The 15,394-nt window shown below is 37.1% G+C and overlaps 1 protein-coding gene across 3 annotated transcripts in view; it reads left to right on the top strand.

Moving 5' to 3' along the window:
- Positions 1–15,394, top strand: part of cacna2d1a (calcium channel, voltage-dependent, alpha 2/delta subunit 1a) — an 82,386-nt gene that overhangs the window by 39,608 nt on the left and 27,384 nt on the right. For all 3 annotated transcript variants that reach the window (XM_028043724.1, XM_028043723.1, XM_028043722.1), the window contains exons 8-22: positions 206–275; positions 494–544; positions 2,431–2,530; positions 5,139–5,297; positions 6,301–6,405; positions 6,501–6,579; positions 7,932–7,981; positions 8,111–8,221; positions 9,499–9,561; positions 10,493–10,576; positions 10,677–10,751; positions 12,292–12,363; positions 12,481–12,552; positions 12,633–12,694; positions 14,193–14,269. In XM_028043724.1, the coding sequence (XP_027899525.1) occupies positions 206–275; positions 494–544; positions 2,431–2,530; positions 5,139–5,297; positions 6,301–6,405; positions 6,501–6,579; positions 7,932–7,981; positions 8,111–8,221; positions 9,499–9,561; positions 10,493–10,576; positions 10,677–10,751; positions 12,292–12,363; positions 12,481–12,552; positions 12,633–12,694; positions 14,193–14,269 (1,230 nt within the window). The remainder of the gene's footprint in view (positions 1–205; positions 276–493; positions 545–2,430; positions 2,531–5,138; positions 5,298–6,300; positions 6,406–6,500; positions 6,580–7,931; positions 7,982–8,110; positions 8,222–9,498; positions 9,562–10,492; positions 10,577–10,676; positions 10,752–12,291; positions 12,364–12,480; positions 12,553–12,632; positions 12,695–14,192; positions 14,270–15,394) is intronic.

The raw sequence follows: 15,394 nt of genomic DNA, 5'->3' as shown, positions 1-15,394 counted from the left end.
ATATTTTTGTATCTCTCTGATACTAGACATTTTTCTGTCCAATGAAAAAAACATGGAAGAAAATGTGCCCGTTTCAAAGAGAGTAAAATAATACTTCATATTGTGTATATTTATGTTTTGTTTAGTTTATGCATGTTGACAAATACAGTCTCTTTGGTTGGGTCTGGAGAACTTGTTGTAAACACATTGCTCTGCCGGCATGCAGCTTCCCCCTGGAACGACAAGAGAAGTTCACCTGACAAAATTGACCTGTATGACGTACGCAGGCGACCTTGGTGAGTTGGTTGAGTCTCATGTTAATATGTTCAAACATTAGTTAGTTAAGAAAACAGGTGACTTTAAAATTCAGCAACTGTTTTTCTGGTAGTGTACATTCTAGCAGTGGGTTTTGGTGAAGCTTTACTTCTCTGAGAATAAGTATTTCAATGTTTTCTGTGTGTACGTGTGCTCCATATGTACAATCTGTCTGTGTGTTTCTGGTATTACTCACCAGGTACATTCAGGGGGCGGCGTCACCCAAGGACATGCTGATCCTAGTGGATGCGTGAGTGACATCCTTATGATTCATACATTACAGTCAGATTGGATTTGCTTTTGCACGCCAGGAGGCCCTGATGCTAACTCTGTGACTGGCCTCATCCCGCTGGGCGCTGCCGGGCTGCGCTCATGTGTGACACTGACTAACAAAAAGCAGTCAGTGCACTGGCCAACCTTATTATTTACAGTCCAGTTGTTCCCTACAATGATTTAAGACTGGAAAACTTTGAGTTTAGAATAACTGCGAGGTCCATAAGGGACTCCTGGAGCGTTACCAGATATGACAATAGTTCTCTCACATCAAGACATTCCAGCACAAATTCTGTCATGTTTGAGGAAGATACACTTTCAAGAATTAACTTTGAAAGAGTGAAAATTTAAGATTGAATTTTTGACATATTATGATAATTATGTTCGCATATTGAAATCACTAGCCATCACCTCTTTTTGGTTACAAAATATGTACTTGTTTGTATAGAAACCTGATTGAATTAGTCATTTAAGACTGTTTTTTAACACTGATTGAGAAACAAGAAATGGAGAATTCAACTTTTAAATTTCTCTATAATGAAATAAATTGGGAATATTAATTCTCTGTAGGAAATCTGGAGCGTCTAACTCTTTTTGCTGAGTTAATTTTGCTGCAGCCCAGTTTAGCTAAGCTAAACAAAATGCCTATACTGTCTGCTATGGGAAGACAATGGACAAGCATGTATGAGGAGCATCCATCCATTATCTTCCACTTAGTTTGAGGCTGGGTCACTGAGACAGCAGCTGAAACAGTGGCCCAGTCTTCCCTCTCTTCAGCCACTTCAGGCAGCTCTCCAAGCGTTTCCAGGTCAACCGAGAAACATAGTCCCTCCAGGGTGTCCTGGGTTCCTCTGGGTCTTTTCCTGGGGGGACAGGGCCAGACATCTTACCATTAAGACATCCAGGAGGATACCTGAGCCACCTCAACTGGCTCCTCTCATTGCCTAAAAGCCTGAGCTTCCCACCCTATGTTAAACTCCAAATGTAAAGTACCAAGTACTGTGCACTGGGAAGATGAATTCTTACTAACTTTTATGCTAGCAGCATTAATCTTGGAGGCATCTTTTCTTGCTATGTAATAATTCATTTATTAATGTCCCTGGACAAAGACGTGTTCAAACGCCTTAAAACACTTTTTCCTCATGGAGATATGGTGAAACGAAAATGCTATATTGCTCTAGTTCTCCAATAGGTACTCTGAGCCAAAAGAATAAATCCTTCATAAGCCTTCTCATGGTATGTGGGGGCATGAGAAATTAAAGGCCGTTATCTAGAATTGTATTTCACTGTTCCAGTTGATACAATTTTAATCATTGCTCTGACTCTACATTACTGTACAAAAATAGGCTCTTTTACAACCTTTTTTTGTACCAAGAAAAGGCATAGCAATCTAAAACTTAGACTTAGACTTAGAGACTTAGACTGACTTTATTGTCATTTTGCATGCACAGGGTGTATACAGAACGAAATTTCGTTGCATACGGCTCAGGACAATGTTTTGAGGTTCCAATGTTTTCAGGTTACTCCAGAATAAAATACAGTATAAAATATGAATATAAATATAAATATAGAATATAAAGTGCAGGACTGACAGTAAAATGGAAGTTACTTAGCTCTGTACATGTGCAAGGTATGAAGTGGAGACCAGATTTTGAGTGCAGTCCAGTTAAGAGTTCAGCAGTCTGATCTCAAAAGTTATACATTCCAATACTTTTTTCAAATCTTTACAATGACTGTCGACATTTTTGGGTTACTTGTTGATTTAGTAATATTTGCATAGAATAAAATTACAGTGACAATGTCTGTGTTTCAGTCATTGACTGTGATGGTTGAGTAATTCTAAAACCCATTTTTGTGCTTCAGGAGTGGAAGCGTATCAGGCCTCACCCTGAAACTGATCAAAACCTCAGTCAGCTGGATGCTGGAGACCCTCTCCGATGATGACTTCGTAAACGTGGTGTCTGTGAGTATTCACTTTTGTTATACAGGTGCTGGAGTCCAGATTGGAAATAATTGCTTAAGCAGTTTTATTCAACTCACTGATTTAATGTGTAATCATGATACAGTGCTATGACAAAGTATTTACATTCTTACAAATTTCAAAGATAACTTAAGTAATCAAGTTATCTTTGAACTTGATTAAGGCAAGCACATTTCCATAAATTATAAATTTTATCAGAGAATAGAGCAAGGACACCCAAGTATGTTTGAAAACGAATTCTCAAGTTCGAGCCATGAGATGCAACATGAAACCTTCGACAAATGAATCTTTGCTGCGTTCTTTTGCCACAATTCTAACTCTGTGGGATGGAATAGAAAATGTCTTCCTTGCCAAATTGAGATTTGATAGAAATCTCGAGTACCAAAGGTCTCCTGGCATTAGGGCGGAGGAAGCCTTCATCCATCACAGTTTACAGCTCCAGTGACTGCCAGTTTAAAGCATTTCTGCACCCGAGGTTTATTACTTTCACAAAGAAAAATAACGGTTCAGAGGGGTTAGTGTTTTCCTCCAGTTCAGGATGTTTACGGGGCATTGCCGAGGTGAATTAGAGGCAATCGTACTGAATGGGATTACTGCTGAAATCCACAGAGTGTCCAAAACATGGGCTCCCATTACTGTTGCTAATGTGGGTTAGTATAAAAAGTGTATTGCTCTGGTGTAATACTGTCTGCGGCTTTTGTTTTTAAGAGCTTTTCCACACGAGTATAAAAGCTTTTCATAAAGTAATTCATTTAGTAACATACTTAGAGGTGGTTTGAGGTTAATTTTTTGTGTTTCTAATTATTGATAAATTGATATAATCGTCTCCTTTCTAAAACTACCACAAACTAATCAAAGATACTTTTGTAACTATCAGACCCTTTCTTGCTTAAATGTTCATTACCTATGAAGATGATGACTTATTGTGTATCAATAATCATAAGATTCTAAAAATAAATCTCAATTACTAAGGACTTGCTTAAATACATTCAACTATTTATAGTGGATTCAGAGTAGACAATGCAGCCATTTCATCATACTGTATCTTAACAGAAAACATCCGGAAAAAATTTAGGGATATTTTCGAGCTTAAGATGTTCCATTAGAGTGTAGTCATTTTCTGGGTCACGTGTCAAAGCATGCAGCTTCTCAGCTTAATGCATCCCTCCAGTTTCTTGGCTCAGAATGCGTTGTGTACTTGGATCTGACTTTCCTCTGTCCAGCGTCTCCTTTAACCTAATTGCTTCTACTTTGTCCTCCCTGCAGTCTCTCCTCATGGCTGGGAACATAAATTACTTTGCTTTCCAAATTAGCCATAAATAACATTTTGTTTCACTTCCCTTATTAGATGCACTGGTGTGCATTTGTTTTGGGCGGGTGCGGAGGTTCAGTAGTATGGTTTTTGACATAATGCTTTATAGACTTTGGTTTGCTCTGAGCTCTGATTTCTGTTTCTATGACTGAGCATGCCCCCACACTGGGTCGTACGTTAATAAAACAAACCCTATTTTTATCTTGTTCTGCAATATCAATTATATATCCCATTTCAGTCAGCCTTTACAGTAAAATAATTTTAAAGTACTGAATAGATTTGAATACCAGAACCATAATTATCAATTATCAATTGATAATTACCACAATAATTATGGTAATTATTATAGTAATAATAATTATTGATTGTTATTGATAATTATGGTTTGGTTGTCATTAGAAGGCAAGATTTGCAAATAATAAAGAATACTACTCAAAGGAAATATGATGCCTTGAACAGTTAATATTCTTGAAAGTTTTTCCATTTTGACACAGTCTAACTGCAAAGCTGTATGAATAAAAATATATATTTTAATGGGGTTTTATGTGAGGGGGAAGGAAAGAGATGGAATGTTTTAAAATATTTCTCTTAACAAAAGTATAAAAAATATTCTATTCCTGTTTCTTGAGTCAATATTTTCATCCTATGTACAGAAATACTCACTCGTGGATGTTATTGATGCTATAATTTGTTATGCTATGTTTGGACCATGATGATGATTGGGAACTGTGTTCAAAAGAGCCCCAAAGCAGATGCTGAGTACTAATGAGCCATGGCCCAGCCCTTTTATAGATGATGTGTGTGTTTGTGTGCAGATTGATTCACTTCCATCTGTTCCTCCACGAGAGCTATTCACCAGGATCTACCTGAAGTTACTTTATGTGTAGTTGTGACTTGACAAATAATCTTTCTGGACTTAAGCTCTCTTTGTTTTTGCTCTTTTTTTTTCCTCCATGTGCCACTGTTTTCTCATCCCCTTTGTCTCTCCTACGTTTCCATCCTTGTGTTAATGTAGCTTCCTTCGGTGAAGTTTGATTGCATTCAACCTTATCGTCTTTCTGTTTGCACATGACAATTTGTGTTGATCTCTCTAACACAGTTGTCTACAGTTGCATTTTATTTTTAAATGTCACTTAAATCTTCTACTTCATAGTTTACCATGCGTGTTTTAAGGAACACAGCAACAGTTTGCAAAAATAAACCCACATATTTATTAGAAAATATGTGCAAGTGCCTTCCCTGTTCTTCCCGTCAACCCTCCTTACCTTATCCCCCCAGTTCAACAAAACCGCCAGGCCTGCAGCATGCTTTCAGAACCTGGTGCAGGCCAATGTGAGGAACAAAAGGGTCCTGAAGGAGGCAGTGCACAGACTCAAAGCCGAGGGCATCACCAACTACACAAGTGGCTTTGAACTCGCCTTTGAACAGCTTGCACAGGTAAAGAGTGTATGGACTGTATTTAAATTCCATATTGAGGTAATGGTAACAATTCTTGTTTTTATTTTATGTAGCCCATATTAACCTGAAGAAACTGATGATATGCTCTGAATCTGAAATATCTGCACACCTTTGTTAAAATGGCAAGTTTTTTTGAAAAAATAAAATGAAACCAGGATAAATCATCTCAGAACTTTTTTCCACGCTCAGTGTGAACTCTAACCCGTTCAACTCTATTGAAAAACAAATGGAAAGTAATAAAATGTTATGATTATGTGGCTTTGCACTCCCCTGCATAGATGGCCAACTTAATTCTTCAAAGGTAAGTGTCCCACACCTCTTATGCTGAATAAATGGCTCACTTAACCTTCTCAGGACGTCTTTAACTTCTGTAGAGGCCTGCTAATGACCCATTTGTTTGATTCAGGTCGGTGTACATACTGTGGAACCTCCTGGATTTTATTTAAAGGTGGTACAAAGAAAACACCAGACAAAGCCTATTCAAACATCTGAACTTTCAGTTAATAAGAAGCACTTTAAATGATAGCAGCTGTGTGCTGACTGTGTAACTTGAGTTTAAATGTAATTATAAACACAGTAACATCCCCTTATGTGTATGTTTTTATCTTTACCCCTAAACAGTCCATTTATTTTTTGGTTGAGTCTGATTGGTTATTTGTTACACTGATGCTATAAATGTCAGTATTGATCTTGGTTTCTATTTTTGCATCACAAAAAAACTTGTGTGTACACTAATTATACTTTTTGCATATGTAAATCTTTGTAATATGTAAGAGCTCATATCCACTCAACTTCAAGAATTGTCTGTAAAAAGTTGGATAATCCCCAATAGCTCTTAAATATTCTGAGAGTGAGCATATGCCACCCTCCGCTGGTTTTTTCAGATATTGCACTCATAATGCACCATTTGTTTCTTTTCACAAGCATTAATCCAGCAGCTGTTGTTAGTAAAGTTAAAAGTCCTTGCTTCTGTGTAAACCAGACCAATGTGTCGAGGGCCGACTGCAACAAGATTATAATGCTGTTCACTGATGGAGGAGAGGAGAGGGCTGAGGAAATCTTTCAAAAATACAACCCAAAGCAAGAGGTAGGACTTTATATTCAGCTGCAACATAGTTGTTAATATTTGTTCCTCTTTCTGCAGTTTTTGTTTAATCTTATTGCACTTACTTTCCTTTACAGGTGCGCATCTTTACTTTCTCCGTAGGCCAGCACAGCTACGACAAAGGCCCAATACAGTGGATGGCCTGCAATAATAAAGGTACAAAATATAATAGGATTTGTAGTTATTAGGTGAATGCCCTCATTTAATAACAAACATGAAAGTCCATAGCGGTTTGTGCTATATGCAGCTCTGGAAAAACTTAAGAGACCACTTACAATTATCAGTTTCTCTGATTTTACTTTCTATAGGTGTATGTTTGAGTAAAATTAACATTTTCTTATTCTATAAACTACTGATTCATGTCTACATGTCTCCAACAATCCAAGCAAAAATTTAGTATTTATTTGCAGAAAATGAGAAATGGTCAAAATAATAAAGCAAAAAGTCAAGTACATATTAATTTAGAAACAACAATGCTAGTGTTTTAACTCAGGAAGAGTTCAGAAATCAATATTTGGTGGAATAACCATGAGGTTTTAAATGGGATTTGGTGCTGTGTGTTTTACATTTTTTTCCAGAGCTTTTGAATTATACACCACCTAATGCAAAAGGTGCTTTTCCACATAATCATTCTTTTGTTTCATGTCAAACTCAGCTTTAGTGTTTGTTGAAAAAAGGTCAATCATTGTCTCATCGGAACAAACCATCACAGTATAAATTAAATCAATATTTGCATTTGTATTAACACGGAAAAGAAAAGTCTTTGGCTGCCATGGCAGGTGAGCAGCTGGTTGACACAAATGGAATATCTAATGGTTGTCAGGGAGATTTTATTCTGAAAATGAGCTGTGGGTTTTGAGTTTGTTTTTCTTTTACATTTTCTGCCAACCTGATCAATGTGTGTTGTATTATGACATAATAACTGGTTGTTGTTTAACCTAATGGCTAAGCGAAATGGGCCATGTATCCAGGGAACACTGTAATTATTAGGTGTCAAAAACATTTTAACAACTAAAAAATAAATAAAGGATGAATTAAAAGCTGCCTCTGTTGCAATTCCTTTAATGGGGAAGTTCAGTGTTCCATCTGTGGGGCACATTCTGTCAGATGGCCCCAGGGCAGCTGTGGGTACTATCCAGTAGTAGCCAGTGTGTGTGTGTGTGTGTGAGTGGATGAATGACTAAATGTAGTGTAAAGCGCTTTAACGTTTTATGGTCTTGATGAAGCGCTTTACAAGTACAAGCCATTTACTTGCACACTAATGCCAAAAAACACTATTGCTGATGTTTTTATCAATTTGAAATGCTGTGCAGAAATTAAGGGTATTTTCACACAATTTTATAATGTGTGTTTGCTGCTCTGAATATTTTGAATTTTTTGTTTTGATTTTTGCCAAGTTTACCAGTACATTTTGGAGAACTGAGTGATAAGTTGATTTCTGTAGTAGGAATTAAAAGAAATCAATGTTCTATAGGATTTTGTCTAATAAATCCATTTCTCTCCCTCAGGTTATTACTATGAGATTCCATCTATTGGGGCCATTCGGCTGAACACTCAGGTAAACACAGTCATAAAAACACATTTTAGTAATTGTACTTGGTGTTCTCATTTTGCTGCTTATATTGCCCCCTGGTGGTAGAACTCTCGATGTGCAGGTTGCAAAATAAGTTTCTGATCATCTTGGCAGGAGTACTTGGACGTTTTGGGTCGGCCAATGGTCAAAGCTGACAGCGGGCCCAAGAGAGGCCGAAAGGCCAGTAAGCAAGTCCAGTGGACAAATGTCTACCTAGATGCACTGGTATGTTCTGCTGGGGAGAGGTGACACCATCACATTTACAAGGGTGAAAAACGTATGCTATTTACCGTGTGAACCCGGAATAATTTGTTTCATGTATTGTTTCATGTGCTGTTGAAGTCTTGTTTAGTTATTTGCTGTCATGTTATCTTGTTTTTGCACAATGAACTGTATTCCCAAGTGTTGCCTTTTCTTTGTTGTTTATGTTTCTGTCAAGATTTACTGCCAGGCGACTTCAGATAAGAAACCAGACTGATAAAAGAAGTTGGATTTGATCGGAGACTGTCCATTTGGGAAATTGCATAAACTTTCTCAAGACCAAAAATGTCTTTAAAAAAAAAAGTAGCCATTTAATCAGTTTTTTTGAAGGAAATTGCAAGTAGTCTTCTGCAAATTTTTATTACATCTATATCTGTAAATGGTTTTGTATTAATTAGAAACAGTAATTACAAACTTAAAATGTATTGAAGCAAATTACATTTGCTGTTGAAACATCGTTGTATAAATAGAAATATTATTTGAGGTGTGATGAACTTTTACATTCAGCCTCCTTCACTCTGAGATCAAATCCAGTGTATCCAATGTTTATTTGAGCGCATCAGTAAATAAACTATCATCATCATCATCAAATGACCAAACTATGGAGAGGTTAAAATCAGTTTGGTCATAAAGCAATTTTCTAAGTGTTGAACATCTCACGGAGAACAATGCACCATCCATGGTGCAAAGTGATGTGAAAAAATAAGTCTGATTTGCACTTTTCCACTATCCATGTAGAGTATACATTGAGACAGAAATTCACTTTATGTCAGGAAAACGGATGTAAGGTACAGTACAGTAAAATTATTTTGGTTAGATCGAAGCATAATCATTTGTTAGAATTGCCCAGTCAAAGTTCCAGGCATAAATCCAACTGACAATTAGAGATAAGGTATGGATTGTCACAGATGTTTTCTAACCAATCTGACTAAAATTAACCTAGTTTGCAACACTTGTAGAAACGGATCAAAAAGAACTTTTACTGTTATTCCATCAAAAGAAGGTTCAATAAAATTTCAACAAAGTTACCTGGATGTGGATTCATATTGCAATTTAAATAGATTAGGTAGATTTAAAGTGGTAAAATAACACAACACTGTACCATCCATATATTTGTGGTTGTAGTCTGACTAAGTATTAGAGTTTGGGATGTTTGAATAAATTTGCAAGCCCCTGTAATGGGCATAACTCTACACAGGTTTTACAACCATGTTCTCTGTGTGTTATGTTCTGTCTTTCAGGAGCTGGGTCTTGTAATCACCGGAACACTGCCTGTCTTCAACAAGACTGACACAGGCTCAAAGGTATCCACAAAATACTTTTTTTTTTTTTTACCCCTCCAGGGGGTCTTTTTGTGGGCTCTAGTGTCTCTTATATGAAAGTAGGCTGGCAGGAAGGGGGGACGAGCGGGGGAAAGACCTGCGGCAAATGTCGCCGGGTCCGGGAGTCGAACCCGCGGTGGCCGAAGGTGAGACCTTGAGGACTCAAGGCCTCCAAACGTGGGTCGCGCTATCCCCTACGCCACCACGGCACGCCCACAAAATACATTTTGAGTTAAGTCACTATTCAACCTCCCCAACGTTTTTGTTCTTGCATAGGGCTATAAGCGCTAATAATTAATAACAATATCTCGTTCTGGCATCTTTACCAACACGTTCCGTCTGCTTTTGACTGTCTCACACTTTGATTTCATAGATTAAAAGGTTTGTGGCTTTCAGAGATGCAATAATATGCTAAATGTTAAAAAGATCAAAAGATAAACCTTCAACATGAATACATGCTTTCATCTTTGATCTTTTTTATCTTCTTGTGGTTTTGCCTTGTTTCCTCTGTTGATGCAGAGGTCCCCCAAAGCTCTCCACAAGAAGAGAATGTAGGAAGTCACACAGCAGAATTCAAAAATAGATCAATCATGCAGATCAGAGTGAGAAATGATCCGGTAGCTTAAATGCTTCAAGATGAGTCTGCATGTCTACCTCGAAGGACTTGGAGTCTACCTCCAGTGCGACTGCAAGCAAGTCTGGAAATGCCTTGTCAGTGACTCACTGCAGCACATGGAGCTTTTGGGAATGAAACTGTCCAGATTTCTATTGCAACCATTTCCTTGAAATCCTTCACAATCCACAGAGGGAATTGACTCATCCAGGAAAAGCAACAGAACTCACAAGAGGGCCTTACAGTTTCTCTTTCTGCAGCTGACATCCTCTCTGTTTTTCCCTATGCTTTTTCTCTCAGAAGTCACAAAACCAGCTCATCCTGGGAGTTATGGCTATTGATGTCTCCTTAGAAGATATCAAGAGACTTACGCCTCGGTTCACAGTAAGAGCTCATGTTATTGCAGACAAACTTGTTCTATTCATTTTAGCCTTTATGCAGAGATATTTTTTCCCCCACTAATTCTCTTTTTATTTTTTTTTAGTTTGGTCCAAATGGCTACTACTTTGCTATTGATCCAAATGGGTATGTGTTGCTCCATCCTAATCTTCAACCGCTGGTAAGCAAAATCTCACAATTATTAAAAAAATGATTGCTGTTCTGAACAAATAAAACAGCTTGACAAAACTGTATAAATGTTAGTTGGCCATTAGAGTAGACGGTGATTAATTTGTAATCTTCTCACTTAGAGTAAGATGTTTCTGTACATTTCTGTTTGAAACTTCTGCCGTATGAATCCCTTTGACGATGTCATTGCAATAAGTCATCTGGGTGGAAATCCTTGAATGCTGAAGACGTCGAGAAAAAAATGTATATTTTCACTATTTCACACTGCTTTGTAGGACTTTAAAGAAAAAAAACATTTCCAAGATTCTGCTAGATTGTAGCTCACACTAATAATAATAGAATATACATCAAATCTATTGTTTAAGTCTGTTACTTATATTGTTGGTCAAACATGGCTCATTCCAGAAGTTTCCTCAAAATTATCTTGTGAAGCCTCACTTCTGATGGCAGCAGTGGCAGCTCAACGGGAACTGTTGACATACATGTTAGCTAAAGTGCTGTTGTAGAGGACGACAACAATAAAAAGTCAATCTCTTCTCCTTTTTCTGCCTAGGTATACACCGACATTAGCATTGTGGCACAGCTAGCTGTTACAGGAAATTTGAAAAGTAGAATTTTAAACTGACAAGTACATTTGCTTCAAAGTGATCTGATTAGTTTTTTGTGAAATGCTGATCATTTAGGCAGATTGCTAAACTGTTAATCTATTCCATTATTGGCATTGATGCGGATGTTTTTCTAATATTTGTCATGATTAAAGTCTCTTTCCCTGCTGATAATGACATTCCCGTAGCATGATACTGCCACAGTCATGTTTTTATGTGGGGATTGTGTGTTTAAAGTGACGTTACCATGAGTCTCCTGATAATAATCTCCTTGCCTGGCCCATAAACATCTCCACAACATTCCCATAACATCTCTGTTGTGTTCCTTGGCCTTTTCTTTGCTCTTTGTTCATTAATGTTCTCTATGAAGTCTGAGGCCTTCACAGAGCAGCTGTATTTATACAAATACTGTCTCACACTCGGATGGATTATGTTTACTAAATAGGTGGTTACTGAAAGCAATTGATAACACTTATTTTTATTTAGATAGATCAGAGTAAGAGGGGGCTGTATACAAATGTCTCATTTTACCAATTTATTTTTATTTATAAATCTCAGTAAAATGCATTGCAATTTGTGATTATCACATGACAAAATGTGAAAACGGGTATGAATACTTTTGCAAAAAATTGCACGTGTTGCAGGGAAACCATCATTTGCTTGCAGGATTAGATTTATTTGCTTGGCAAAATGTTCTATCGTGACATTTGAGAAATATGCTTTTTGTAAATGCGCTATTAGGTAAATTCGTTGCAGATATATGACTTGGATTTTCTTCCTGATTATTTCCCTCTTTAGGGCTGCAAAGCATCAAAACCTGCTTTTGGAAGCAGATTAGTAACTGATGTTTTCAGGGATTTTTTCCCCTTCTACTTTGTTTTCACACTTGACAAACTGACAGAAGTAATTTTATGCATTTCCTCACAGACTGCCAAGTTTGATGAACCTGTAACACTCGACTTTCTGGATGCAGAGTTAGAGAATGACATCAAAGTGGAGGTCTGACACACAGATCTGTTTTCTAATTTGATTCCACAAACTGGAACCATACGATGGTGTGATGATATGATTTATATATTTGGTGTTATGTTTCTTTTGTTGTTGTTTTGTACACAGATGAGAAATAAAATGATTGATGGGAAAACGGGAAACTACACAATATCTACACTAGTGAAATCTCAAGATGAGGTAATTTTTTGATTTTGTTTGAGGTTCTATCCATTTTTATTTGGAATCTTCTTGAACTGACAGTAATATCATTATTTAAGCGCTACATTGACGAAGGTGAGAGGACCTACACCTTTGCTCCTGTGAGGGGAACAGACTACAGGTAAAACTTCAAATTATCTGCATGCACACTCTCTACTCCAGTATGATACTTGATTAAGTAGATCAACCAAAATGTGTCATTATAAAACATTACCAATCTTTAACAGTAATTTCTACAATGAAGAAAAAGAGGGTTTCTTAAATATATTTAGTAGTAATTAGGCTATTTTAAGGGTAGACGTTTTAACCACTACATTAAAAAGAAAATATTTTTGGGTTCTATTCTGTAACCGGACAACCACTGTTATGTTTCTCCATTAGAATATAATCGAAACGTTGTTTTTTGTTTTGTTTTGTTTTTATTTCAGTAATTCAAATCAAAAAGATAAACTCTTATTGTATTTCAATTCATACAATATTTAGTTTTTCTATGTAATGTTTGTCAGGAGAGCCAGTCAGATAACACCATGGTTATTAAAGTGTGTATTGATAACCTTTGGCAGTGTGATCAGATCTGTGCATCTTCAGTCTTTCTCCAGTGTCTGGGACCTTGATTTTCACAATGAAGTACAAAAGTACATTTATCTAAAATTAGAGCTCTGGACCACAGAGCTAAGCGCCGGCCCTTTTTCTCCTTTGTGCAGCTGATACACTTATGGCGTCAAGGATACAAATAATGTCACAGTTCTAGCTCATTGCCTGGATACGTCTGTGTGTGCTGTTGAGTTCCACAAAGTGTGGACTGCAACTGAATCTTTCCCAAATTCTTATATGGACTTTGCTCCACAAGCCGCTCGAGACTGCAGCTACTCCTGTTGCTTCTGCACTTTTTTCTGCTATGCTTTTTCTTTCCACTCAACTTCTTATTACATTCTGTAATATATCTGCATAAGAGATACTCTTTTTGAATGGAATTATTGAAATAATATCATTTATATTCAAATATACTGATATCTTACATCATAAGATTCTTTTGTTTTAACCTCATTGAAGCTGCGGTCCTATGACTCATGTATGATGTTCATACTTTTCATCACAATAAATCACTAACCACTCCAAAAGCTATTAGAAGGATTGGTGAAAAGCCAGATCATTCCCCAGTCCTGTTTAGGCTCACTGTAGTCAAAAAATGTTGCACTTGAATACATACGCAAGTGGCATTTTCCTGCTTCATTTCCTGTTAAATCTCTTCAGATATTTCTTCACCCAATCACGGCTGTTCAGCAAAGGAGTTCTGTTAATTGCGTATTGGCTTAAAAATCTACAGAACCTATTGTAGAATATTAATCATACAGATCTCAGTTATCCATATTACACAAGTGTATATTATGAGAAACATTATCTGAAATTCAGTGAGTCCTGCTGTTTGTTTTGGATTTGGAAAATATGGCTAAAGATGGTGAAATGCTTCTGTGCTTAATGACAATGTATGCAAAAACAGGCACATCACATGCTGTTAGCACATTAAACAATGCTGTAATTACAGGGTGAGAGAACTGGATAGTTTGCTGGAAATCATTAAAAGTGGTGCTTTTATTTTGTTTGTTTTTTTGTCCCAGCCTGGCCCTGGTCCTGCCAAACTACAGCATGCACTACATCCGTGCAACCATAGGCGACACAATTACCCAGGCAAAATGTAAGTTGACGTTCACATCACAGCTAAAACCCTGCCTCTTCTATTATTACACTTATGTTTACAGAAGTTAGATAAACAGTACTTGGTGGAAGTTAAGTGCTGTCATGGATTCTGTCCATCAATAAATGAGCTCTGAAAAAAAAACATGACTACCCTATACATCTACACCACGCTATAACAGTTGTTACTAGTATTTCTGAAACAAAACATGCCCTTATCTGAAGTGGAGTTGGAAGCTTTTTGGTGTTTTTTTTTATATATATATATCTGGTAACATCAGGGCTGGGATCTCTCCTGTCCCCTTCTACCCATAATGCAGTTCCTACACTGTCTGGAAAAGTATGGAATTTGGCTTGAGTATTTTCCAGGGGCCTCATGTCCTAAGAGTCGCTTGGATTCCTTCCTGAAACCTTGTGTACACTAAAATTCAGAAAACTGCATGCACATAAACAAATCCAGGTGTATAATGTGATACTTTCTCATGCACCTAAGCACAGCTCCTTTGTATATCCTAATCAACAGAATTGGACACAAATGAGGGGATCCTCCTGTAAAAAGCCCCAATTTGTATTTGCAAAAACAATGTCTAGATGTGTTTAAAAAAAAAGACTTTAATACTCCTACATGAGCGAGAGGAGTGTAAAATCTCAGAGAGGACAGCTTGTAATAGACTATGTTCAGAATCAGACTCTCTTCAGGGTTGTACAAAATGTGGTCCAGGGTCGGGGGCCATTTGCTGCCCCTGGGCTGAATTTCCTGTGGGCCTTCAACTGCAACTCAAAAATTTTACATATTTGCCTTTGCACACCCCGTTTTTTTTTAATGCTAATACTTTTTACTTACAAATTGAAATATTTTAAAAATGGAAAATGTAATGTGGTTCAAAATGTATTCATCTTTTTATAATACTTAAGTAGGATCACAAATATCCAACAAGATCACATCTAAAGAGAGAGTGATCCCATGTCTGTTCTTGTAGCAGGGAAGAAACATGTTTTGTCTCAACTGAGAAAACTTCCTTAAACATCTAAGCCTGTAACTTCTGGTTTTATGGCACCATCTGATGCACATCTTTGGAACTGATTTTGAGATATTTGAAATAATCCACTAAGTAGAAACCCATCC

The sequence above is a fragment of the Xiphophorus couchianus genome, chromosome 17 (assembly GCF_001444195.1).
Source record: "Xiphophorus couchianus chromosome 17, X_couchianus-1.0, whole genome shotgun sequence".
Taxonomy (NCBI): domain Eukaryota; kingdom Metazoa; phylum Chordata; class Actinopteri; order Cyprinodontiformes; family Poeciliidae; genus Xiphophorus; species Xiphophorus couchianus.
Note: the sequence above shows the minus strand (reverse complement) of the source record. Positions and strands in the feature narration are given on the sequence as shown.